Source organism: Scatophagus argus, chromosome 16 (assembly GCF_020382885.2).
Source record: "Scatophagus argus isolate fScaArg1 chromosome 16, fScaArg1.pri, whole genome shotgun sequence".
NCBI lineage: Eukaryota > Metazoa > Chordata > Actinopteri > Scatophagidae > Scatophagus > Scatophagus argus.
This window is the reverse complement of record NC_058508.1, coordinates 18,832,456-18,860,424: the sequence shown is the minus strand read 5'-3', so window position 1 is coordinate 18,860,424 and position 27,969 is coordinate 18,832,456. Positions and strand designations below refer to the sequence as shown.

The 27,969-nt window shown below is 44.4% G+C and overlaps 2 protein-coding genes across 7 annotated transcripts; one reads left to right on the top strand and one right to left on the bottom strand.

Moving 5' to 3' along the window:
- Positions 1–52: 52 nt before the first annotated feature.
- On the top strand, positions 53–6,418 carry tmem98 (transmembrane protein 98). Its single transcript, XM_046415635.1, has 7 exons — positions 53–230; positions 2,311–2,549; positions 3,102–3,233; positions 3,343–3,376; positions 3,467–3,582; positions 3,671–3,730; positions 4,063–6,418. Exons 2-7 carry the CDS (start codon positions 2,419–2,421, stop codon positions 4,262–4,264), a joined length of 675 nt encoding a protein of 224 aa, XP_046271591.1. The 5' UTR covers positions 53–230; positions 2,311–2,418; the 3' UTR covers positions 4,265–6,418.
- svilc (supervillin c) lies at positions 6,115–27,945 on the bottom strand. Of its 6 annotated transcripts, none has more exons than XM_046415619.1 (33): positions 27,605–27,944; positions 24,519–24,988; positions 23,069–23,224; positions 22,758–22,934; positions 22,230–22,264; positions 21,320–21,381; positions 19,078–19,223; positions 18,413–18,641; positions 17,654–18,240; positions 17,377–17,503; positions 16,513–16,560; positions 16,338–16,400; positions 15,573–15,647; positions 15,383–15,482; positions 15,220–15,303; positions 14,906–15,077; positions 14,289–14,455; positions 14,099–14,194; positions 13,887–14,023; positions 13,203–13,347; positions 12,758–12,903; positions 12,454–12,629; positions 11,517–11,661; positions 11,112–11,424; positions 10,570–10,715; positions 10,213–10,312; positions 9,912–10,116; positions 9,694–9,827; positions 9,438–9,593; positions 8,644–8,787; positions 8,434–8,546; positions 6,845–7,000; positions 6,115–6,636 (listed from the first exon to the last, which is right to left on the bottom strand). In XM_046415619.1, exons 2-33 carry the CDS (start codon positions 24,788–24,790, stop codon positions 6,547–6,549), a joined length of 4,902 nt encoding a protein of 1,633 aa, XP_046271575.1. In that variant the 5' UTR covers positions 24,791–24,988; positions 27,605–27,944; the 3' UTR covers positions 6,115–6,546. The 6 variants fall into 6 exon arrangements, with proteins under 6 accessions (XP_046271575.1, XP_046271574.1, XP_046271577.1 ...); XM_046415618.1 differs by having other exon boundaries at positions 9,912–10,119; positions 27,605–27,943; XM_046415621.1 differs by lacking the exon at positions 15,220–15,303 and having other exon boundaries at positions 9,912–10,119; positions 27,605–27,945.
- Positions 27,946–27,969: the final 24 nt, after the last annotated feature.

Sequence of the window (27,969 nt, the reverse complement as noted above, 5' to 3'; positions counted from 1 at the left end):
AGATAAAACCTGCATGGCGCGCGCGCCGGCAGGATTGAAAGGGGAAAGTTTGATCATCAGTCATTCGGCGGCAAACTCAGCGTGAGGCGTTCACGTCGCTCACGGGCTGCTCTGGTGCGCGTTCACGCTCCGGATTTGGAGATGTTGGTGCCGTCTCCGTTCTCCTGGTGGCGGATAGAAAAGTATTTTGTCTCCTCAAAGGAATCCAACTGAAAGAACAAAATGTTTAGGTAAGTAAGTTGGGGAAATCAGATGTTTGATTCTTTCAAGTCGAAAGTGTTTTGAGTTCAAACGTAACTTTTCAAAGTTTCAGTTGACTTTTGTTTAACTGGTATCTGTTATGATGACGTTCGAGGGTCGGTCAACTTAACTGCTGTGTTTAACTGTTGAAGAAAAGTAATGCACATGGCCAATGTTGTGTTGTAAATTTATTATTTGTTATTTGTGTTTCTGTTTAACCACACTGTTCAGTAATTCAGGTATAACAAGGCAACAGGGACTTTCTAATGCTGTTCAGATTTCCTCAGAGCTTAGGTTCAGTGCGCTTTACCGTGTGGGAGAGCGCACACACTGAAAAACATACAGCCCATCCAAACAACAGAGGGGATTATTTTAGAGTCACTTTTTTCACTTTTTATATTTTGTTGTGATTGTGGATGGTGGAAACAGTATCCACCCCAGTACGTAGTAACACCAGTGTGGTATCTTAGTGTGGAAATACTCTATTACAAGTCCTGTACTCACAGTTTCACTTACACACACTCAGTAAAAGTAAAGAATTATATTGAGCTTCATTTACCTATAGAACCTTTTTTTCACTACAATAGATACTGTTTCTTTGTCTTATGTAGAGAAGTGGCTCATGTGAGCAGATCATGAGGGTTTTTAATGTAAAATCTGATATTACATATAGCCATAAATGTCGTGGAGTGTATTTCAGAAGCCAATTATATGATCAGTATGTGACTGTGGTGTAAATATAAGGAGGTAAAAGTACAATATTTAGTATGAGAAAATGGACATGGATCTCGGTGCTGTGCAAAGACTACCAGTTTGTTCTCAGTTGGCAGTACGATTATCTTAGATATACTCTACGGGAGACGTTGGTCCTCTATAAATCAACCTGAGTTTATTTTTCAGCACTAAATTTGGGTTTAAATGTCAAAGAGCAAAACTGACCGAAAGGAATAACCTTTTTAGGAAGCTCTGTTGTTGTTGTTGTTGTGACTCACCACATAAAAGCAATTGGAGTTTTTCCTCCATCGTAACAAATACCTCCAGTAACTCAGTTTACCTTTTGTGAGTGCTTCATTTGAAGCTTTTCAGATCCACGGGCCCGTGAAAAGAAAAGGAGTCAGAAAAGCTTTGGGCGAGCAGAGAGACAGGAGAAAGCTCTGTGTGATACGGCCAGTGTAGCACAAATTAATCTGATTAAAGAATTACAGCATTCCATGGCAGAATCTCACATAATCATCCTGGCAAAATGAGGTTTGCAATGTTGTAATGCTGAAGGTTCAGCTGCCCTGTGGTAATTTGTGCTTGTAACGGCCTATAAAACTGTATCTCTGTTTTATAAATGTCATACCTAATTACAAATCAATTATACTGTACCAGCAGAGAGCTGCCCGACTTGTGAGTGGCAGCTCTAGAGAGTTTTCACACATCGATGCTAGCAATCAGGTGGGGCAGGGCAGGTTAATGAGTGACTACGCTGAGGGGGACGGCAGGTACACTTTACACTCTCTGAGAGACATTAAATGTGGGAATATGTCACCTAATTTAAACTGCAGATAATCCAAAAACCCGTCAGCTGGGATTCAAAACATCAGAAGGTCAGAGGTCATACGTTTTCTTGAGTTTTTCTTTGGTTTAGACGTGTTTGTATGCTGCTGGAGTTGCTAATCAAAGTGAGCCGAAACAGGATGTTTTCGCACAGCTTTTGAAGCTCATGACTTTGTGAGTGCTCGATAGAGTTGATATAATTGTTGTTGGTTGTACTCGCCCCAGTTCAGCGAAAAAGTCTCTGTATTGCAAGTGCTCTGTTTTCATTATAACGCTGTGTGAAGTGCAAACAAAGGGCAAGTGCACTTCAGCTCTTTATGTGCTCAGATAAAGATCAGGTTTATGTGTGTATTGTAGGTGTGCCATGTTTAGAAACAGACAAAACACTGCTGATTGATGTTTCAACAAAAAATGGAAATCAGGGAAATTTCCTGACGAAATATCGTCGAGTGTGGTGATAATGTTGCTCTTCTCTCATTGGATGTCAGCCAATCAGAGTGAAACCACCAATTATTCTCCCCTCGACAGATGAGCGACCAGCCGTAGTCGAGCTCGGACAATCAGCCGACCCTGATTGGACTCTTTTCGTATTGAAACGAGTTGCTGCCTGCAGCCGTCGTGGGAGCTGGAGTCACCATGGAGACTGTGGTGATTGTGGCCATTGGGGTGTTGGCCACCATTTTCCTGGCCTCCTTCATTGCCCTGGTGGTGGTGTGCAGACATCGCTACTGCCACCCTCACGACCTGCTGCACCACTTCGACTCCAAGTCAGTGAATCAGTGCAAAAGCAGTTTCATGCTGCTTCAGAGTCTTACAACATTTAGCAGAATTTAAGGTTTTCATGGTCTTAGTTCACCTGTGCTGCAGGTTTCTGTAGGGGAGGGGTCAGCATTACAACATGCTACATATTTACTCACTTTTGTAATTTGGAAAATTTTTTTGGGGCATTTTGTGCTTTTATTAGTTAGTGACAATGAAGAGAGGCCTTAATTTAAGTCAGCCGTTAGTATCTGTTTGACTTTTCACCCTGTTGATGCCCTTTACACTTGGACTATGCACAATATGTTGTAGCAAAATAAAATGTCACAAATCATCTTAAATCATGTCATTGATCTCCACAACCTGCAGATATCCAAGTTACTCAGGTAGCAGAGAACCCCTTCATCCCCTTTGTTCAGCTGTCACCACTAAAACTGGTGCAAATTAATCATTTCAACCCAGCCAGTTTAAGTGAAATGAAACTGATTCTTCCAAGGCCCCAAGGGGTCTGGTTAGCAATCCAGCCTTGCTTCCTCTGCCTTCCCTGCTCTGTTTTACAGACCCACAGTGGATCTGATTGGAGCCATGGAGACCCAGAGCGAGCCATCAGAGCTGGAGCTGGATGATGTGGTCATCACCAACCCTCACATTGAGGCCATCTTGGAGAATGAGGACTGGATAGAGGACGCCTCGTACGTCTGACTGGTGGCACTGAAGAGTTTTAGACGTTTAAGTTAACATCTCTCAATGCTGTTCCTGTGTTTCAGATCAAAACTAATGCTGTGAATTTTTCTCAAACAGTGGACTAGTCTCTCACTGCATCTCTATCCTAAAGGTAACGTACTTCTTTCTTTAGTCCTTTTTAGTCTACATTTTTATTCACTGACGCATAATATTTCCATATAATTATTAACATTACATACAGATCTGCCACACGTTGACTGAAAAGCTGGTTGCCATGACAATGGGTTCAGGAGCAAAGGTCAAAGCACCAGCCAGCCTGAGTGATATCATCACTGTGGCCAAACGCATCAGCCCAAGGTAACGCTCAGTCTTCGATTCGCCGCCGCTCAATATCAACACATTACAGACTCAGGCTAAGCTGCCTCCTCACTGCCTCATCTCACAGGGTGGACGACGTGGTCAGATCGATGTACCCTCCTCTGGATCCAATTCTCCTGGATGCCAGGTAATCACATTTGATGTCTTTTTAAACGGCCTTTTTGCATGAGTTTGGTAACATAATGCAAAAACCTGCTCATGTGGAGCTTGAGTTGACTTAACCATAATGTGATAACGGTTGAGACAGTGATACAAACGCTCAAATTGATGCTATGCAATCCCTTTATCTGCTGTGTTATTTCCTGCTCAGTCCAGCACACTCATTCTAAGCCTGTATTTGCTAAATTTTAAAAAAATGTCTTTTTAGAAATAAGCGTTTTTCATCCACTAGCAGTCAAAAAAAACAAGAAAAGAAAAAAGTTTTAAAAAATCAATATGTCCTTTTCTTTCTTCTCTCAGGGCTACTGCTCTCCTGCTTTCAGTCAGCCACCTGGTGCTGGTCACCCGCAACGCCTGTCACATGTCCGGCAGTATGGACTGGATCGACCAGTCACTGCATGCGGCCGAAGATCACATGGTGGTTTTGCGCGAGGCAGCGCTGGCCTCTGAACCGGAACGAAGCATACCTGGAGCTGACGCACAGAGAGAACAGGCCATCTAGAGCAAACACAAATAGGCCACGTACACAAGCAAACAGCAGGGCATGAAAATATGTCAATTCTATCCATGAGCTGACTTTTTTCTTTTTTTAAATTCTCAGTTGATGCTCAACAGGCACGTATTTTGCCAGACAGTATTGAAAAGGCACATTTCCCATACTCATCATCCAGTGAAAATTACCAAAAAGCGCTAAAGCTGCACAGTAATAGCTTAAAAGTAGATGTCACACATTCGGGCACAGGTGAGTTTTTTTTTTTTATCTAACCTTGCAGCAGATTATTTTATTGTTGGTCTATTTAAGGTGTACGCTGCTGCAAGTGAAAGGCCTTTGGAAATTTCTTCTCAAGAGCAGTAGAACCCAGCAGTGGGCCTAAATCCAATCTCCCCGGCACTGCAGAGTCACATGGAGGCTTAGTCAGCTAATCCATTCTGAGGAAAATAAAACCCAGTTAGCCAGTGAACCCAAAGGGGGCTCCAACTCAGTGGACCAATGGAAGACCAGCCTGACTTATTTACAATTACTGGGGTCAGCATGACTTCTTGAACATCCCTCAGAAACAAACTAATCAACAGTTACTTTGACCAATTGCTGCATTGCGTTATGATTAACTGAGTCTCTTAACACTGGAGGATCTCTTCCACTTCCGAGTTTTTAGCCATGCAAGCAGAATGTGGATGAATTGGCACAAAACTTTGGACAGATATTAATGGTTCCTTGAGGATGAATCCTTATAACCTTGTTGAACTTTCCTCTAGTGGCATCAGTAGGTCAACATTTGTGTTTTTTGAGCTTCTCAACAGTTTGGATTGTCATGAAATTTGGCACATATTCATGCACCCCACAAGATTAATCATAATTACTTAAGAAACATATCTGCAAAGCAAATGACAATCCTACAGCCCTACACTTTGTGTCTAGTGCTAACTAGCATGTGTTAGCACGCTAACACACCAGATTAAGATGCTGAACATCAGCATGTTAGCATTGTGTTAGCATGCTAACACATTGCATTACAATGCTAAACATTATATCTCATGATCAATGGCATATTAGTGTCATCACTGTCAGCATGTTAGCATACTGATGTTAACATTTAACTCAAAGTGCTGATGTTCCTAACTAGAGCTGCTAGCATGGCTGTAAAAGTCGTTATTTCCTTGTACGAAGTCAATGGTAGACAGGGAGTCAAGAAAAACTTTAATTCTGTCAAGAAAATGTTTTTTAAAAAAACTCAAATCTGGTTGCAAATTCAGTTGTAGCAGCTGTTTCAATCTACATCTGGACATGAAGAAGAATAGTACACAAATATCAAAGTAGACCAAGAAATTTTAAGTACATCACCATTAGCTGTTAAACATGTTACTGTCATTTCTGTCAGAAATATTGTGCTTTTCACTCACCTTTGACAGGTACAGAATGTCTTTATGTGTTGCCATGTTGTGAGGATGTTTTGAATAGTGTGTTGATTGAGGTAAAGCAGAATTAGCGTGTTGTTTTGGGCCAGAGGGATGTTATTGGAGCATGTCTGCCTGCTCTCCCATGCATAGCTAATAGTGAATAATAAGGCATTACCCAAAGCCACAATGAACACATGGGCTTAGGCTACAATACACATGGCACAAACCTTTGTACACCCAAGGCTGGCAGACAAATGAACACATCAGTACATCATGACACACGACTGTAAAATACACAACAGATTATGAGTCAAACACACTTATTTTAAGATTTTGATGACAATCAGTAAGAAAAGAAGCAGATTTTTGAATATGTTAAGTAAAATAGAGCACAAACTAGCTCTGAGAATGCAGAGATGGGTTTTTTTTGATGGATCGATCGAGGAGGAAACATTTAGAAAGCGGTTAACCTTTTATTTTTTCTCGTTTACATTGTTTGTTAGCATTGATCTTTTTTTTTTGTAAGCACTCACTTTGTTTTGTCATCCTTATCCCACAGTTTGTTACTGATGTCCTTCCGTCACTCCCACACACCTTTTCCTTTTATCTTTCATTGATTTGTACAGATAAAATTAAGTTTCACAGGAAAATGTTTTCTGTTTTTCCAAACAGTAGCTATGGAGAAATTCACGTCTGATAAAAAGTCCATACACTCATACTAATTTGACATAAATAAAAGTGAATTTCTATCCTCTTTTCATTACGTTGTGAGCCGTCCTTTGTGCAGCAACATGGTGCAGAGATCCCTCCACCGTCTCCCCTTCTTGGTGGAGCAATAAGTCCCTGCTGCAGGAGTGTCAGTCGGCCTCCACTTGTTTTCGCTGTCTAGCAAAGAAGCCCTTTGCTTTTCTTCAGATCAATTTGCTTCCAGCTCGGGAGGGAGGCATATTCATCTCTCTTCATTTCCAAAATAGTCTGAAATATAATTGCAGTGATTTATTTATGGAGGAAAACAATGTTAAAATCAATTTCCATAATAAAATATAAATGTTGAAATTTAAACTAAACTCTAAAGGATTTATCATCAGACTGAACCTGAATGTCTGTTTTCATTTGCAAAACACAGCAAACACTGCAGCCTGCTGGTGGAGACACATCTCTGCGTCTTGCTTCATCAGGTTACCTGGAAGTCTTGATCAGAGAGGTAGACCTCCAGGTGCTGAGGGTCCACCCCTTCAGGTAAGGGGCTCCGCAGCAGCTCCTCCAGCGGATACTGAGTTTTCATGAGCTGGGCCAGGGCGTCCTGCACCAAGGTCAGCTTCACCCGTCCCGCGTCGCCCTGACAAACGTAACGAGCGCACCCAGTGATGTGACAGAAATGTGGCTTTGACTGAAAGAGGTATCCTTGTGGAATAGAACTGATAAGTAATCAGTGATGCCAAACAATAACAAATATTCAGTTATTCTAATTAACTGAAGCTGTTACAGATGGAGAACCGGTTATCTCTCCCTCTTGTAAGCCTGATCTCTTCACCTGTATGATTTCTTGAAGTGGGTGCATTCCTGGCAAACATATGGACAGCAACAGTTGAATTTAGTTGTGTTTCTGTCTTGACTCATGCTCTGCACTTGCATCAGGAAATCACACAAGCAGTAAAAAATCCAAAAGTCCATATTAATTGAAAGTAATTACAGCTAAAATTTCACAGAGGCTGTGCGAAAGAATACAAATCATCCAACCAGAACTTTATTCTTGTATGTGAAATGAAGGCTTTAAAAGCCCAAATGCTGCACCGTAAACACTCAGACAGAAAAGTGATAAGGTGAAATACAACCCTGCAATCAGATGATGAATTACTTACAGCATAAACTAACAAAAGGAGGCAATAAAGTGAGAGTGAAGGGGATAAAATATGATTGCAGGTCTTATATTTTTATGAACAAACCCGATGGGGAACTTCTGTCATGCTGCTTTGCGGGCAGATATTAATAATATACTGGCAGAGTAATGCATGTTTATAGTGATAATGTCTTTTTAATGAGTCTTTCAAATAAAACCTAAAAGACAGAAGATTTCTTCAGATATCTTCAGAGATGACTTCAGTAAAGAATAGTGAGCCTATATGGTCAATACATTAACTGATGTAATATATTAAGATACTAAACATCTAATATCACAAATATAGAGCAGAATACAAAATGTCACTGCAGTCCGTGTCAAACAGAAATGAGAGAACGAATCAGGCCTGGAGATGACTGAACTACCAACTCCAGAGTTCGGCTGGAAGAACTACGATATTTTGTGACTCTAAAATTCATACGCATTCAAAGGGATTATCTGGGACGGGATGGAAGCCAGAGGCAGTGTGGTAAGAAAATGATGGACTATTACGAGGGGCTTTTCCTTCAATGCTTTTCAGATTAGAAAGTGACCACTAAAGAAATAATGAAAATGGACGGACTCTAAATTGAGTTTTAGTCACATGATACTTCCCTGACAAACAAGTGATTTTTACCTTAAGACTATGATATGATCAACATGAAAAAATGAAAAATAATATGGAAAATATACCTTGTAATCCATTACATATGCAATTAAAAGATGGGTCAAGTATAATGCTGCTGATGCCAACCCCTTAATTCTGCCTGTAAATGTTGGTAAAAACCACCTCTGTGTGGTTGTAAAATCTGATGTCTCCCTGACAAGACTACACCACACCTGGGCTTGTTTCCACATGATAAACTGCTCATATAACTCCATGGTTCTTGTACCTGTGTGTGTGGTCCCGGGCTCCTCTCCCAGCGGGGGAACACATTAGTGAAGGTGAGAGGTTCTGAGCCCTCAAAGATGAGGTAAGCCTGCGGTGGCCGTCTTGGGTTCATCTCTGGGATACAGAGAGAAAACCTTGTTTTTAAGCGCAGCAAACAACCTGCAGCCTCTTGTTATTTTGGAGACACTCCTGCCAGAAATCTTCCTCCTACCTTCGCAGTACTGCAGCACCGTCTGCATGGCGCACCTCCTCTCGTTATGCCAGCAGCTCCAGGCTGAAGCCGAGCTCTCCGTCTGCTCGGGCTGACCCCTCTGCCACAGGTAGACCTCCAGACGGTTGTCGAGCAGGAACAAGGCTGGAGGACGGATGAGAAAGATAGGTGATATGTTAGACCATGAAGTGGAATCAGATCAGATTGATTCAGGTCAGACTGATAATAAATTATGTTCGACTTTGATGTTCCTGCAGAATGTTTGGGTTTTGGTAGATAAAAAAGATACAACAAAGAAAAAGGAAATTAAATGAGCAATAAAGTACATTTTGGGCTATTTCTATTTATGTTTCATAATTGCATGCATTGGTAATGTGATAATAACTGAAACATCTTCAAGGCAACTAAGGCTGTGAAACTAGTAAAAACCTCTGGGAAATTTCCACTAAGTGGACCTTGTGCTATTTAATACAAATGATGAACTTTAATTTATTTTATTAATTTTCAGCATCTGAAAAACACGAGAAAATAACCAAATATGTAACAAGAAAATGTTCAGTGAGAGTATTAAAATAATGATGTATGACTGTGTTTTACAGTCATATGGAACAGCTGTCAGTCTTTTAAGCCACTTCTTAAAAGTCTTCCTAAGACAAATTCACAAATTGTTGGTTTTAGTTTTAGGTGAATCTTGTTTCCAAAAGTTTGACTTGACAAATTAAAGCTGTGGACATGAATTAAAGATAAAAAGAAGCCGGTTGCTTTCTGTGTGACAGTGTTGAGTGTGCTCTCACCCGGCTGTGGTACAGAGTACAGACTCTCCTGGACGAAAGGCATTGCCATCACGAGTCCCGGCAGTCGCGCTGGACTCTGCAGCTCTTCAGCGCGGAAACTCCCAGAGGCGGCGCTCAGGTGGAAGAGGCGAGGTGTGAAGTTATACTTTCCTGGATCTGACAGGAGAAAGACATTTCAGCTTTCGCCTTCAAAAGTTTACACAGCTGAGAGATGATGATAATGACGTCCTGTGTGGACAGGAGTGTTGCTTTCCACCTTGCAGCATGCAGTCATAGGCCTTCCTGTCCATCTGGTCCAGTGCAGCCCAGAAGTCTGCAGGCTCCGAACCTTCCTCCACTACCTGCACCTTCACAGGGCTGCTGTGGCTGAGACCTAACTCTGATGGACACCTGAAAGGACAAGACTGACAAGCTGGAAAATGTTTTCGCTCTTCGCTGTCAAAAACATCTCAGCATTCATCCAGTTTGACTTACGTTTGAGTGAGACGCTCCACTGCCCTCTTGCTGACCTCTCTGGAGCCCATGTGAGCTTTACAGCCAGTCCAGAGATACAGCATCCCCTGCTGGCTATTGAGGAGAACAACAGAGCCCCTGGACCTCAGACCTGCACAGCAGCAGTCCACCTCCAACAGAGAGGCCTCCTCTGGGAGCTCTCCTCGCACACAGAACAAACGCCACTCTGCTACAGCGCACAGGTAAGGATGTTTATTTTAAATCACACGACAAAACAAGGACAACAGATGCTAGAAGACAATAAAGACGGCCTGACTGTCACCTGGATTCCTCTTATCCTCTCGCTTGCCCTTGTGAATGACCAGGCCTCCGTGGAAAAGCTGCAGGAAACAAGGAGGTTCCTTTCCCTGAGGTACCACAATCTTCAGAAACAACACAACACAAAGGCTGTAAACAACAACAACAGTCCTGCTGGATGACTGCTGAAAATGTCTGAACCTCCGGGGAAAAAAAAAAGAATAAAACAAAAAATAATTTAATGAAAGTAATAATGCTTACTTTCACCCAACAACATACTGCATGAAGACGCTAAACAACAATATCATACACATAACACTTTTTATATATTTAATACGACGCCAGGTTGAATGAGTAGGTGACTCACTTCGGAAGCTCGTACCTGTGACTCTTCCTGGTTGTTCATCCCAATGGACAGGAAAGCAGCGGTGTCCCGTCCACTGACGTGGGAGTGGCGGCCCCTCCACAGGAACAAGGCGGTGTTTTCGTTTTGTCCTCTGCTGTGCTCACCGGGACTGTTTGGCTTATCTACAGCGGAGAAAAACGTGGAGTATCATTAGGCTGCATGAAGAGAAGAAATGATTTTACACCTAAATATAAGACAGGACATGACAGGAAAAAAATATCACTGATGTTTACTTTCAGACTGGTGGAAAGAAAGATTTATGTATGCAGATTTATGTTCAGGAGATGCATGCAACATCAGCACATTTACTTCTACTGAATCATTTGCATTTTCATTCATAACACTCAGAAAAGGCAAAAAAAAAATGTCTTTATGCAAGTAATCGACTGGGGAAGTTTTAGGCTGAGATGTACTCATTTTGTAGTCGATGCTCTCATCCAAAAACTGAAACTACAGACCAAACGTCAGTCCCTAAGAAGAGTGCGGCCTTCACGCATCATGTCATGAATGTCACTGACCACCAGAGCTGATGCGGTACGTCCAGCGGATGACGTAGGAGTCTCCTTCATGAAGCTGTCCTGTGCTCTCCACGGGAATTTCACTGTCATCAAACTCCTGGACGTGCCAGGTGTCCACAGCAACTGTTCTCAGCTCCAGCTGACGTCCTTCCTCCAGCGTGATGACTCCATGCCCCCTCTGGATGTCCACCCCAGCCAACACACTGTGGACCAAGCCGTCCCCTTCCAGCGACTGACCCGACACCAGAGCTTTGGCATCACAGGCGCTCAGGAGGTCCGACGACGGGGACTCGGAGGACTCAACTAGGACAGGCTGTGAGGACATTGGAGACAGAAGAGGGTCAGGGGGGACTTAGCTGTTGTGTGTTGTGGGACGACTTTAAAATGCCGAACTTTGAGATGAACCTGCGTCTGCCTGTTCACTGCAGCAGCTTCCTCCCTGCCTTCAGTCCTGCCCGTCCAGTCCAGGAACTTCTCTCTGAACAGAGCCGTCTCGTTGTGCTCGGAGACACAGCCGAACAACGCCCAGCTGGGACGCCCGTCTCCCCGCCTGAGGACACGAGTGGAGACTTACTCCAGTATCTAGCTTTGCAGGGACACACTGCACGAGATACACTTCAGAACACTAAACCTTAATAAACGGTGGAAATCTTTACCAACTGGTTTGTTCTAATGTCTACATTATGGGAAACTGTCATGATATTATGCTTTCTTATTAACCTGCCTCTGGACTTTATAGAGTACAAACCTATGGCTGTATACATTATATGGCCAAAAGTATGTAGACATGCCTTTCCTTTAATTTCTGTGTACGCTAAAGCTTTAGATGAAGGTCCTTGTGAAAAGCATTACAGCATAAGGCTTCTGTAAGTCCTTACAAGACGTTTATTTATATTAATTTGTCTATTTAAGCATAATCGTAATAACAGCATCATAAATGTGTATTTTCATATTATGAGATTTTTTTTTTACATTAAACTTTTTCTTTGAAGTGCTTAAACATGTCAAGTTTGTGTACTTTTGACAAAGTGAATCAGGTTGCAGAGTGAGATGTCGGCATACAGCAGACTTTAACGCTGGCTCTCAGTGTGAATGTACGTTAGCACAGCGTGCTGCAGCAAACCGGGGCTTCAGTCGTCTTGTCTGACTTTCCAAACGAGTGTCTTTTGGCAGCTGCTGCATGTCAGCGTGTGCTGTGATGTGGACAGCATGCTGGGATTTTACAGCATGTAATGTGAACACAGTGCTGTTTGCTGACATTATAATGACATTGCTGTTATTTTTCTGTCTTTAATTGCTTTCTTTTGCACTGAGAGCTGCACTGCCTGCAGTGTGAGCTTACAGCGGTATGCTGGGGTTACAGTGTGTGGGATCCAGTGGATTGACTCGGCAGTTGCTGTAGTCATAAGCTCCAACCCACACTTGGTGAGTCAGCTGGAGAGCAACATTCCTCCTGCTGTGGGAAACATCCTGTCCATGCCACAGGTACACCTCACTGCCGAAATCAAACACCAGGGCCTGGACACACATACACACACACGCACCCACGATCAGCTAATAAACCTGACATGCAAAGACTCAAAACGAATTCAAAACAACACATAAGCATCAGTAAGCAACATGGGGATCCAGAAGAGACCCCAGACCTCAGTGGAGCTGAGCAGGGACACACTGGGGATGGAGGCCCAGGCCTGTTCATTAGGCACCAGTCTGTTCTCCACCAGCCTGTACACACAGTTGGACTCCACCACTCCTCGCTCATAGAGCTCATCCTCCTCTTCTGCACTGGCTCCTGTGGGGAGGTGCAAATGGAAAAACATGCTGTATCGTCCTCATGAACACAGATCCAACAGATACTGTTTGTAATGTGATCACTTCAAACGTAAGCCAATTAAAATATCCTTCTTCTTCATCTTCTCCTTCAAACTGTGCATGTATGAGAGAACTGGAGAACTGGAAGACTGGTTTTGCTGTTTTATAATCTGTTATTTGGATTTGTGTGTTTTTCTACACACAAGCTACTGAACACAGTATACCTAAAACAGGTTTTTTTTGCTGTGGGAGAAACATTTTGACATTTTGACCTCTAACCTCTGTATTGTGTCCTTCCTCCTAGAAGGCTCCAGAAGTCTGCGGCCAGGCTGCCGTCACAGTTCCCCTCCTGCAGGTGGACGATCTGGGAGGCCTGACAGCCGAGATCCTTCTGACTCTGGATGGATGAGGCCAGCTCAGAGGCCTGAAGAGCAAAATCATCAGTTTGTAGCACCACAGTGGAACAGGCACGTGGAACTGAGACGTGCCGCACCAACAGGTATCTCAGCTGTGTTTCAGATCTGACGGCTCACGGAAGTTGGGTTAACACAGCGAAAAATTTAAAAAAATTAATATGAATTAGTGAAGACAAAAATGGGATTTCACTTGGGGCAGATCTTATTTGAAGAAATAATGTTTGCAAGTATTATGCGCGCTGCTCAAAATGCATTTTGTGCACAAAAAAAGTACTTTGGGGCATCAAGTTTATTTTTTATGCAATGTTATGGACTTCAAATTATGAATGTGGAATATTTACTAGAGTTATAATAACATCTTAGTTCGTCACACTTGTTCAGATATGTAGTGATATATTACAGCATCTGGGCCTATGATAATGAGGTTTTCAGGTGGTGTGATATTTTTACATGTTTTTACTAAAGATTAGATTTCACGGCACACACTTAGGAACTGACTGTCCAGGAAAATGAAAACATTACAGCGTGTTAACGTCCTCGGTGGTACCTTGGCTTTCTCTTCTTCGTTGGCAAACTCTCCGCTCCACAGGATGCAGTGCTCCGGGGTGACCAGCAGGAAGCAGTCTCCGCTGTTCAGCGACCGCACCGAGGGCTCCACCAGACGCACCTGGACATGCCGCCTACCTGTCACCACAGGCACTGGTTAATATGAAAACCTGAAGGCACTCGTGCACTCAGATAAAGCAAATCTTTTATGACCTTTGATGTGAATGAGCATCAGCTCGCTGAAGGGAGGATAAGACTTAAGACTAGTTGCAGCATCTGACAAATGTGACTCAGAGGAGTTTTTGGACTCTGTGGGGGAAAAAAACAGACAATAATGAAGCTGAGTTAGCAAGACAAAGTGAAATGAAAGGAAATGAAGAAAAGAGAAGATATTCCCACTCACTCTTGTCTGCTCGGATCCTGTCCTCTGAAGCCATGTTCGCTGTCTCTCCCATGTAGTTCTGCCTGATGTCCTCCCTGGCAGCCAGAGCCCTCAGAGGGTTTCTGGAGCCCTGAGTCCGACGAGACGGACGCACCGAGCGTCTGTGCTCCGCTACTGCTGAGGTCAGCCTGCACGCACACATGACAAATTCAGTCTCGCAGAATCTCCATCAGGTCATTATATTTAACAGCCGATGATTATGTGTGCATATGCTGCAGATTACTACTGCGATGTGATGTCAGTGGGATCAGGGGGGGATAAACTTTGATCTTCAGTGCACAAAAATTAGAGGTTACCAGCAGAGTGCAGTATTTTGTTAAGGCAGCGCTTTCCAGTCCAGGCAAGATGGGAGGGAGGGGAGGGATTTATAGGCAGGTAAAACTGTAATCCGTATATTTTTTAAACCCTTTATACTTTCAATTTCTTTACACAAAGCTCAGTTTTTTGACTCATAAGTCACATATAACAAGTAAAAACAGATGGGTGTAGCTTCCCTCTACCACATGGCAGAATATCCAAGATGTTTTTAAACACAGAGATTTCGATCATCTCACAGTCTGTGCTAAAACCAGGCTCACATGGGGGTGTTGGTCTGGCAGAGGACGTCCAGGTCCTGCTCATTCTCAGCGACAGCAGCATCTCCACAGGGTGGTGGTGCGTCAGCAGAGGGTGGCGACTGATCTCTGTAGAAACCTCCGTCAAACGTGTTGGATTCATTCACAGGCGTCTCTTCCTTCACCTCGTGTGGAGCTGCCGGGGGACGGGACAGGAGACGTAAACTTTGCATACTTGAGATTTCATTTCAGTGAGCCTTTACGCGATCGTACATTCACAGAGATTTTCTGACAGACACAAACAAGAATCACACAGCATGAACTGACGCCGCTCTAACCTTCACATATGCGTGTCGGAGCTTCAGTGGAGTGTCTTTTGTGATGAGAGGTGTCACTTGTGTCTGACTCTGGAGATCCAAGCTCTAACAGGTGGAACACATGGATTGAGTGAGTTAAAGATGCAGAGATGATGAGAGTAGACCAGAGTTCAATTAAACTCACCTCTCTTGGCCATACGTTCGGGCTCTCGGTCAGCCGTCTCCTGCTGTGAGCACAATCCCTCTGCTTTATCCATCTGAAGCTCATCCTCGTCTCCCTTAGCCTACACAGCCAGAGAAACTGACGTGTTATTGTAAGATCTGAGCATTAAAAAAAATGTTAAAATATTCAAAGGAAGGTTATCCTACATCACCTTGTGTCTCCACTGAGGCTGAATCTGGTTCTTGGTAGGAGAGGAGACTTCCTGCGCCTCAAAGGACAGATTCGTCTTGAGGATGAAGCGAAAACAGATTAACATGGAGTTCAGGTGAGCGCAGGAGAGCAGATCGCAGGGGAATAAACAAGATGCAGAACGAGACATGAATTAACCTGAAAAAGACGGTGAGGCTAACAAACGTAGGCAACACATACATGAAGAAAAACGTTTCTATTAACATTATATTAAGATTATTGGCTAACATTGGTTTACTTTCTGCTTGTTTTCTTTATCATTTATTTCTTTTCTTTGCCTTTTATGGCAACCTGATTTGAATTTCATGTACATGAAATACATTTAACGAAATTTTGCATTGTAGAAGCAGTTCTTCATTTATTGTTTAAGATCGAATTAGGAAAATTGGGTTTTGGAAAGGTGAAACGTTTTATATTTCCAAAAAGTGACTTGACAGAAAAGAAAATTTAACAACACAAGTGTGAGAGAACCAAGAGCACAGAATTAGCAGAAACAACCGGGCTGACAGCTGAAGTGAGAGCTGCGATGTAACACTTCAGAAAAAGGATGATTTTCACATACAAAAACGCAGAGTTGACTCGTTAGCGTGAGTGAAACTTCACACATCGTCTGCAAAAGTCACAGCCACCTGAAACTGTGCGATGACAAAACCTTCCACTGCATATGAGAAACACTGCAAACCAAAGTGTGGAGACTCGTCTGTCATGCAGCGGCTCAAACAGTTACCTGATTGAAACACATGACATATTGGGGCGTGCTGCTAGAATAAACAGAGGCAAACACGGGTTCCTGGTAGAGGAGAGGAATTAGAAGAGAGAGAGGGAGGCTAAAGCTGCTGTACAACTTGTAACAGAGATAATAATGGAAATTTAGAGGGATCTATGCATTTTTCAAGACTTACCCAGCACTGAGTGTTGGCACTCTCCATATGAAGGTTTTCCCTCCCTTCCTACAGGGGGCAGTAAAAAGGGAAACAAATTAAAATCTTTCTAGAAGTGTAGAATTAAAACGGACATTAACAGGAGCAGGACGGGAAGACAGAAATGAAGACACACGCTGTCAACCACGGTGCAGCCGAGATCACAGTCACGATAGGGTCGACTTTTAACTGCCAGAATCTGTTTACATTCCTCATACCATTCTTAGACCCGTCCCAGTACAAGGCACTAACCGGCCTGGCTATTCCCCAGGCTGAGCTCAAGACATTTGGCACCAGCTGCTGAGAGAGGCCATGTGTGGTTTCACTGGAATGACAAACACACCGATGTGAGACCCGCCCACATCTCATTCTTCATTAAAGATGGCAGGGGGAGCGAACCCAACGACCGCCACAAGTCTTTGATTGTGGATATTTGTTTTTTTTGTTTTTTTTTTTACTACAAATAGCACTGTCCTCTACCGTCTTAAACTTGCTGGACTCGCTGAGCTATAAGCTGGAAGGGGTCACTACAAGGAAAAAAAACAAAAAAACAAATGTGACCCAAACTGTGTGTGGAGGCCTGTGGTGACCGAGTTTTAGTCTGTGTTGGCTGCAGAGTAAAGCCACAGCTGGATATCCGCCACTGCACGCCTTGCTGCTGGCTGCTGCTTGCTGTGTTGACCCTACAGCTGCACTGTCAACGCTTTGCAGGCTGTAACCCACTGACCCCAAACTGGACTCTCACAAGCGCTGGAAAGACTCAGAGTCAGCCGCTGATTCTGCAGCTGTGGTCCACTGAGATTCCTACTGTGCACACTGGAGACATCATGAAGCTTTGGTTCTTACCATACTCATGCTGGTGTTGTCCGTCTCCTGCGGTTTCAAGGTGTCATCTGCCATTGTGACCTGAACGTGTCCCATGATTGTAGTTTCCTCATTCATCTTCCTCACACTGTCTTCCTCATTTTGCTGCCTTTAGAACAGATAACACAATATAAATATATATAAAACCACTAGAAAACACTGAATTTGCCTACAAATGTTGCCCTGAAACTGCATGTACGGGTGACATTTGTAAATTTGATCATTCTGTCACTGTAAATCTAAATCATAGGACACTTACCGGACTCTCCCAGCAGCGTCTGAGCTGTGCTCCCCGGTGGAGACCAGCTGTTCCTGTGGCTTGGTCCAGCTGTTCCTCTCCTCCTGAGTGGCATCCTGCTCTGACGAGGCTCTTATTGGTGTACAGGCAATGGTTTCCCTCCTGGCTCGAGCCCTCTGCCTCCAGGGAGCAGCAGTCAGTGAGCCTCCCTCCCCACCAGAGGCCTGACGTCTCTCTCTCCGTGGTGGTACAGAAATGTCCTGCCGCTCCGTGTTCTCTATCCTCTTTGGTGTCCCTGCTTCTTCACAACCTCCGCCGTTCTGCTCGTGGTAAAGCGGTGCATCCCTTTGACCGCCGTCTGTCCTGCTCCATTCTGAGCCTCCGGAGTAGCTCTTCTTCAGGATTCCTCTCAAGCCTGGCTCAGACTCATGGCGCTGTTGGCCCTGTTGGTTAGAACTGCAAGGCTCCCCAGGCACAGAAGCGGTATCAGGTCTTGGCTGGGAAAGGCGTACTTCACTGGGTTTTAGGTTGACAGACGAGGCCTGCTGTCTGTCGGACAGATGAGGGGACAAACCAAAGGCAGGAAGCTGAACGGGGCCCGTCTGGAGCTGGTTAGAGAGGTAGAGATAACACAGGTTATTGATTCAAAATACAAAACATGCTACATACTTCTGTCGTTTCTGTTATTTTTGAATGAAACACTCTGAGCTTTTTATCGCATGAGACATGTGACATAGATGTAGGCTGATTTGACTGTACTGCTTTGGCTCATCTCCTCACCAGGTTGACCTCCTCCACAGTGATGGGCTGCGTGCGGTACCGAGCCCCCTTCTGCCTTCGTCTCTCCGGGGGTCCGTCGGCAGGACCGCCGCCCTGCCTCCCCGGCAGGGACAGGTTGTTGAAGAGGGCCAGCTTCTCACTCATGCTCAGCTTGCAGCCCTCATCGCCATCCTCCACCGACTCGGCCTGCACAGACTGGGACTCCACTGGTGGTGCTGGTTTTGGGGCGCTGCAGGGAAATATGATGTAAAACAAAATTATAATTACAATTCACAAGATGGTCAATATTTTTCTTTCAGCCATCAAATCAATAAAATAAAGACCAAAAGCGATCATGTAGAGGGTACACTTCTGGTATCAGTGATTTGTGAACAGTTAAACAGTTAAAAATGATGATTTATTTGAATTCATTTTCTTCTTTTAAACTCAAGGGGTAAAATTAACAGTATTTCCACGTAAAAACTATACTGAGATACAAGTCAGAGAGAAATGTGTTTAGCAGCAGTATATTTGTGATCTGTTTCATTGACAGCAAGAAAAACAAAGAATAATGCCTAAAATGACAATGCAACAGATGTCTGAAGTGGTGTCATGCCAACATCAGTTTGCATAACACTGAGCCACTGGAGCCAAATCTCCCTCTGTGTTTCCACTAGCTTCCCCACCTGATAGCCCCGATTTCCTCACAGGTGATTGGCTGAGTCAGAAAGCGATGGTCGTTACCACGGCGCACCTTGCGCTCGAGACAGACGCTGCCCGAGCGAGGCTTCAGGAAGGCCGAGGCCTCGGGGGCGGCGGACTTCTCCAGCTCCTACAGAGGAGGCAGGGAACATGTTGTATCAACACCAACAGGTCAAATAGCAGCCTCAATCAACAGCCTCCACCCGCTAAATAAGTAATAAGGCTGACCACAAAAATGGCAGTGAAAACTCCCCCTCCTGATGTCTCCTGTTCTATTTGCATGGACAGATGGAGGGAGGGGAAGCAGCTCAGATAGCTGGTGAATAAAGCGGCTCGCTGTAAGGTGGAGTGTCTTGGCTACACGGCTAGAATGCCAGCCCAACAGGTCACAGTGTAACCAGAGCTCTGACGGCTTCGGTTACCTCCCCGCCTGCCTCCACAGAGATGCAGGCTAATTATAACACCCCTGCTATGGTTGTTAATGGTAACACAGTGCCTGGCACATTTTCACCTGGTGCTTCATGACTAAAACTGCGCAGGAGGTGCAAAGTAGGAACGGAGATTGTAGCCGTCAAGGAGAAAATCCACATCACCTTCTGTTATGGAGACAAAACAAACCTCTGGACGGTTCATCACACTGTAAATTTAGTCTTTCTTTTAATAAGTACAGACCTTAGCATTAAACTGAAGTGTGGATCCAGACACAGCACCTGTTTGACCATTCATATCCCTCAGTGTGATCAGGTTGGGTTCTGCACGCTCAGCACTGACTCATCACGCGTCTCAGGCTGTAAGGTGAGCAGCTGAGGCGACGGACGCTTTCTCTTGAACCGTTCAATATCTGCGCAACTTATCACCAGCCCATATTAATAGCTTTTAATCTAGTGTATAGCACCAGCGTATTTAATGCTAGATCAATCTGTGATGGAAAGTAACTAAATACATTTACTAAAGTAATCAGGTGTAAATTACTTTACTTTATTACTTAGTTCTCGAGTATTTCCGTTCTTTGTAACTTTATACTTTTACTCCACTACATCTCACAAGCCAATGTTGTACTACCACACTTGTCTGACAGCTTTAGATACCTTTTTTGTATCTCCAAATTTGGTGATTTTGCATTTTTCGCATTGTCACACGGCTGAAAACAAAGAAAATCAAGAAAATATGATGATCTTAATGTGATGTATATTAACAGAGATAATATAACCTGTAACACAACAGCAGGCCTACAACAAGTGACAAACATCAACGTGACAAGTCGCTCCTTAGCTTCCTGTTTTTACAGAAGGCACATTAATATGCAGAATGAAACAGTACTCTTCTAGCTGAACACACCTGTCCCAGAACTGGACACAGGTGGTTTTCTTGCCAGGTTTGGGTCCTGGTGTGAGTCAGCCAACAGGATCACTAGCTGCCCAGCTAACCAAGCTAAATAGCTAACAGCAGCTATGCTTAGCAGGAGTTAGTGGTTACTTTAGCTACAAGTAAACCTGTTTGTCTGTAAATTACATAAATCCCAGAGTTATTTTAGTGTCACCAAAATCAGTGAACGAATTAATGTGTAGTGCAGCAATCAGCGAGGCCCCCAGGCCCCCAGAAAAACTCTGCCCCCGTATCGCTATTTTTAAAACTACTGTAGCTGCCATATTTCGTGGGACCCTTGTGAGCATGGAGGTTGGAGAAGTGATAGATCTGTACTGAGCTAACTGGCTAGCTTCTTCTTAGCTCAAGATCCAGTTGGTGCCATGCAGTATCACACACTTCTCATACCCACTCCAAGTTAAATCATGCAAGAACAGCTGCAGAGAGGGAATGACGGGCACCATTCCCCATATTACAAGTCCATCAAAATGATTCTGTAGCTGTTATTCAAAGCAGAATAGATGCATAATGTTGCCTTCTGTTAAGGACCTGAAAAGTTATTCCACTCCTGAATAAATTTCTGTTTTCAATTATGTATCAGCAGAATTTCCTGTCAGACGAGTTCATCCAGGATCCGGCATCCTGACAACAGTTCAATGGTTGTGGCTAAACTGTCAGGAAAGATGATTCAGCTGTGACCGTACATGAAAAGTCTCGCATCCCGTCAGAGGGAATTGGCTTCCGTGATCTTGACTCGGAATCGTTTTTAGTAGCAGGCGTCAGCACATAACAGAGAAAACGAAGCAGGTCATAAACAGCAGTGAGGATCCTATTTCAGCGCTGTGACTAACATGGACTCACTTTAAACAAAGACATCTTGGCTGCCACGCTCATCTTGGCTCTGTCATCTGTTTTCTCATCAGCTGTGAAAGATAGACAGAAATCATCATGTCAGAGATTTGCAAATCAGTCGGAAATATTATACTTTTTACTGCACTGTATTGATCTGGCAGCCATAGTGAGTAGTTTTGTTTCACATATCAGTATTATCCATAACAGGATACACAGCGATCGAATAAAACGCAAGAATATTTGTCTTCCTCTGATAACATGTAGGCAGCAAATAAGTAAGCCTATTAATATATTCTGTTTACACTAGATAATTACACAGTAACTGAAGATAAACAAATGATACGTGAATATCGTTTATAAGAAATTCAATCAAATTTCCTTGTGCCACATTTAAATCATCCACACTTTCAGAAGTCTGAACGTAAGCGAATCTTTGACTCATTTGTGGAGTTACAGAAATAAGAAACAGAAGCAGAGGACATTAAGTAAAGAAATTAATGCAAACAGCAATAAAAAAAAAAAGAAAAAAAAAAAGATTTTGTTGGTTTGTTGTTTCTGTTGTTGCGGTTCAAACTCCCAGTAAGTCGATCTTTGTAAAGTCTTGGGGGGGCTGAGAGTGTAACGGACTGAGAGCTGCTCCTCTGCTCACATGGTTTTGTGAGACGTAAATCTGTCATCGCTGAGGATATTAACTATTGTGAGCCTAAAAATATAACCTGATTTATTTCGTGAGCTATTAAATGAGTTCATGGAGGCAACTGTGCAGGCTGCCTCACAGTGTGGGGAGGGAACATTATTTTATCACCCCTTAATATCTCATTTAAGATATGAAATGTAGCTTTTTCCCTCCTGCCGTCAGTCTCTTTCTGCTTACAATACTGTGGTTGGTGTGGGAAGCCAAGTGGGAACTCAGCTTTACCTTTGCTGTTCTCCTCTTCTTCTGCGTCCAACAGCCTGGAGAAATGAAAAGATGCAAATCATGAGGCCAGCAGATGAAATGTGAACAGGCAGCTGAGGTCGACTTGGGCTCCCGTCTGCTTTTCTTTCGGATTCTGCCTCGAGCTCACAGTACACGTCTTTGTGCTTCAGTGGGGAGCTCAAACAGTCAAGATACTGTGCCACATTTGCATGCTTGGTAAACAGCACTATGGAGGTCATGGAGGACGACGGACACATGCAAACTACACCACCTGTGGGCTTTTATGTAAAGGTGCTGCACCTGCCACACCTCAGCCAAAGTGTCACAGAATTTTTATTAGTCAAGTCGAGCAAAACACTCAAAATTACTTAATGTGAGTAGGTCTCCTACATCCTGGCGGCAAATGTCACACAATAATCTAAAAATATGTCTACAAGACACTGCAAAAACCATCTCCTTTGGGGAAAAAACCCCACCAGGTGCCTCATTTGCAGAGCTTGCACCGTGACCACAGCACGCAGGCCCTACCCGCTGCTCTCCTCCATCTCACTGGCTGTGATCGGCTGTGTCCTGAAGCGTTCACTGGTTTTGCGACCGCCACCTGCTCCACCGGGGAGGTAACGCCGGGTGCGTCGCCGGCCCCCCTCAGAGCCCGGCTTCACAGCCAGATCCAGAGAGGACGTGGCTCGGCCGGCGTCAGGGCAACTAGTATCCACACAAACAGAATGGGAGAAGGAGGAAAGGGAAGAAGATGTTGAGGCGAAGACACATTATTGTCACGGAGGTTCAACAGAAGCTGACGGTGTCAGTCTGGATCACACACATGCAGGTGACCGTACACTTTCTCGGGCTGCCCTCCGCTCCCCGTCTGCTGCAGAAGGGAACTTCTCAACTGGCCCACTGACACCCGAGTGTGGAGCTGCGGGGCATCGAGTCCAAGAGGGACGAGGTACCCCTCCCCACTCAGCAGGCTGGCAGAGTCCTGGGAGCCCTGCCTGGAGGGGGCGGGAGTGAGGGGAAGGCGGTGAGGATGCAGGAGTAGGGAACGAGGGGGGAGGAATGCTTGCAGAAACAAAGGCACAGCGTCGAACCTTTCCATTGAGAGCTGCCAAAACAACGAGCAAATGTGATCCCGAAAAGGAGCGACGTTGTACCTGTTTTCTGAGAGGAAATTTTGTTGCCGGTCTCTGTTCTCTAATGTCTGAGCCAGGGAAAAGCTCCCAGACCACATGATGGGAAGTGCCAGGCTGGGATAGAACCAACTAAATGCATAAGACCAATCAGACTGGCTTTAAAACTCCCTGCTGGGACCCACTGATTTAGACCTCTCAGTTTTAATTAGTAACAAAGGCCACAGAGCAACTGGTGAAGTCAAGGAAAGTCTAAGAGGTCACTGGTGAGAAGCAAGTTTAAAAACTGGTAGAACAGCCAGCTTGGATAACTGGATCAATGGGATCTACATTTTGGTCTTCAGAAAATCATCAACTTTTCTGCTTACAAATGCAAATAATGTCTATTGTGATGCGGATTCTAACTTCTTATACAAAAGTCAAGACTCCTTCAAACTGTAATTTGGCTCAGGTCAGGTGTGAATCTGGAAAGAATTTAAAAAAGCTGTTCAGCAGCCTTATTTTACACACAGAACATCGTGTGTGCGCGCCCCACATACATGCTGTGCATCAAGAGGGTACAAAACGAACACACAAATTCATTAAATCCTTTTTTTCTCTTCGCCACAGTGTGTACTCGTCCACCTCATGAAAAAAAGAGCACGTGACACATCTTAATGAGAAACTTTAGCAAAATCATGGCAGTTATTTTGAGATACTGACTTATTATTATTATTATTTGGCAAATTTTCTCATTATTTTGAGATATTAGGTCATTATTTCAAAAAGATTTCTCATTCCAATGACTTACAGGATATTTTTTAGCTGAAATGTGCTTCCACAGGTGTCAAGGTGGAAAAGTTAAAGGTGACAGGTGTCATCGGGTTAAGGAAGCAGGCTTGTTGCTTTATTGGTGTGAACAAATGAAGCCCAAAACACCTGCTCCCCTCAACATCCAGGGTCAGGACCAAGAACAACATACAGACACCTACGCTGTGCTGTATCTGTATGTGACACAAAACCTCTTCAGTTAGTGCAGAGCCTCCCTATTTACAGAGTTTTATACCTGTGCCCTGAAGGGCTCACTGTGTCTGTGTGTGTGTGTGTTTTTTTACAGCTTAAAAAGATCCCAATATACACAAAAGTTGTTGTGTTTTTAACTGGGGTCAGTCATCCTCACCTTCTCAAATAGTTGCACTCTGCAGGAGCGTCTGCCTCTAATCCATTTGTGACCCCTGGGGTCCTGCCATTAACTCTTTCGCCGAGGCCATCCGAGTTCAACGTCTCTCTGTGGGCCTGAGTCGCAGGGTCGTGCACCTCTTTCCCATCCCTCCTCACCCACTTGGTCGGCAGCTCCTCCATGTTGCCAAAGCGTTCGGCCAGTTCTCTCCTCCTCTCGGCTTTATACCGAGCGATCCGCTCTGATCTGGGCTCCACGACTGGGTTCTCCATGGCATCCGTGTCCCTCAGCAGGATTCAGTCGATTCTCTTCGAATAATTGCAAAGCATGTAGTGACAGAAAGCAGGAGGGCTGTTGTTTCTCCACTTTTCTGCAAAGGCAAAACACAGGAGCCAAACTTTCCTCCAGCTGAGAGTTCACCAGTCAGGGGTGGTAGAACAATCTATTCCTCGGTGAGTGAGGCATTGCTCCTGAAAGAGGAATAAGAAAACAAAAAAGAAGTGTTAAACTTCATTATTAGCATAGCACATACATGTGAACTCATCGTTCATGTTCCCTTCACCGGTCTGCACACATCTTCCCAGAAAAGTCAGTTTTTGTAAAATGCATCCTTCATTTGAGTCTCTTCTCTGCTCTTGCTTGATGTAAGATGAGCTGTGCCAGCCTGCAGTGCCATGCAGGAATCTCCCCTTGCACTGAAACTCAGCACCTCAGCAGCTCAGCTCCACTCTGAGTCCATGACACTCAGCCTGCAGACTCACCGGTCTTTTCCACAAGTCTGGATGTAACTTGAGCTGAACGAGTTTTCTTGTCCAAACGTTATCTAACAAGCTGCATAGCCAGTTTGAATGTTGTATGTCAATACGGCGTGTGTTACCTGTCGAATACAGACAGCTGGAGCTTCAAACACGCACATGATGATCTGAATTACAACATGTTCCCAGATAGAAGAGCCAGAAGAAAGGGCTCTGTTGGAAACTGGTTGCCTGGAGGTGAATAAACAGCTCTGACAAAGCATGAGACTGTAAACCACATATTAACAGCACTGATACGACACGATTTGCATTGAAAGGCAGCAGCTAACCATCAGCGAGGTTCACAAACGGGAGACTGTGTGCTCACAGATATGTACAAACACAAGTGTGTGTTTGCATATGTGCCCGTGCACTTTCCAAAGACTGTGGATGTCAGCATTCCCGCTGCAGGAAGCACAATGGACCCAGAACAAAGAGCCGTGAGCCACGGACTTAGTGCACCACAGAGATCTGCAGCCGGGCTGAATGCTTGTGGTGGCAGCAGAGTTCACAAAGTAAAAGATGTAACTTCTCAGTTTAATTAATCGTGTTTGCTGCTCCTCTTAGAGGGCTGGAAACAGGTGAACAGGTGTCATACAGCCTGAATGTCAAAGTCTGAACAACCAGTGGCGAAACCTGCCTTTCATCTGTGAACAACACCCAAAACACACACATATAAACATATAAACTGAAGTTTGTAGTTTGTCAGCAGGAGGGTGCAGGTCCAGAATGACCACGTCGCAGAGAGCTTTAATGATCCATGACATGAGACCACAAGCTCAGAAGCTGTGTATCTGTGTCACCTCAAAACACGTGTGCTTTGAACAGAAACGCTGAGCCAATCGGAGCAGGAGAACTCACCTCCCTGTGCAGAACCAGAACGAGAAAGACACAAGCGACCCCAGTCCCGCTGACGCCAAGCTCCTTTATGTTTTTGCAGGCAGATCAAGAGTAAGAGTTGAGAGTTGCCACACTTGTTTAAAGAGCAAAAGTCATGTGACGAGCGGGAGGATTGTCGATTGGAGGGGAGAATGCCATCGAGGCTCAACGGGGATCACGGTCTTCTAATCCGGCAGCACTAGTTGACACTAACTCTGAAATAAAGCCGGTGGATGAGCACACAGGATCCATTCTCTACCTGCCCAGACAGGGAAACTTCAGCAGTGTTATGATGCTCAAATGGAAATGTCAAATGAAGAGGTAAACAAAAAGGCGCAGAGTGATTAGTCGAGGATGTAAATTCAAATCTTCCACACAGATTAACACATGAATTCCCCATTTAAAAGAAAGAAAAAACACCTTCAGCATACCTGTACACACCTGCGACGGGTACACTTTGACTAAATGTAAGACCTCAGTGTCTCAGCAGCAGCAGCACAGTAAACCAGATTAAAAGGCTGGCCAAGAAAAACGCTCAGAGCAATTACACCTGTCCTGGCTGGGCCACCTGCACTCAAGCCCCACCTGTGGAGCACCATGACTCAAGGGCAAATTCTCAGAGGCCTTTCCTTCACACGTCCCATCAACATATAAACAATGAATACAAGTGGCACATGTGGCCGCATGTATCACGCATGGGTGCGTTTAAACATCCACGCAATGTCCAGGAGTTAAGATGTGAGAAACTGACATCAGCAGCTGCACTCGCTGCTGTGCCTTTGCTTGATCTCTGCATTAAAGGCGTGTGGCTGCAGGGCAGAGCAGCTTTCTCCTCATGAAACCACCACAATCCACTTGTTAGCACCCAGCACGGTGTAACACATTATCAGCTGCTCCGAAGGCAGTTTTTAAACTACACATTTAGATTAATAAATTAGGAATAAGAAGCCCAGCATGACAAACTGCGACCGTTTCAAATGGATTGGGCAAAGATGCAGATGGTGAGAACATTTCAAATTACGTCACAGTCCCTTACTTAATGTCCAGACAGAAACACACGCAAGTTTGTTTTTAAACTCACAATTAAGTAGTTAAGTAAATGACGAGAGTAAGGTGTAAAGACGTTGAAATTAAAGCTTCTTTCGTGCGTAATTCGTGCGTAAAACATCTTCTGGAACCCACTCACTGCCTTTAGGTCATTTTTAGCCGATACTATATAAAACTTTTCACACACACACACACACACACAAGGTTCAAGTCTGAACTTCAACAGGGCACAGAACAAACGCCAGCAGGTGAATGACTGTAATAAAGCCATGGAATATTCAAAAACCTCCCAGCTGTTAGATTTCCAACACTAGAATCGGTATTAGAGAAAGTAAATGTGGACTGAAGTCTCATTCGTGTACTTACATGCACTGCGCGCCGTGTGAAGCTGGCATGCGTGGTTCCGCTGACCTTCCTCAGACCGGCGGTCCCTCCCAACTGGCCCTTCGCTGCACGGACCGTCGCTCCAAATGTAGAAAACCCGGCAGCTGCGCGGCGCTCTCCGTATTAAGGCGAGCAGGAGTATAAATAGACGGACGAGCCGTGGGACGCCCCTTCAGAGGAGAGACGCTGCTGTGGCCGAGCGGCTGCACAGGGGAATGATGAGAGGTTCAAATGCAGCAGGTTCACCACGCGTCACTTTTTATGGTAACTTCATGAAGTTGCAGTGTGCGGGAGCTTTCAAAAAAAGTCATAAACTACAAAAGTAAAGCCTCTCAATCATCACTAGT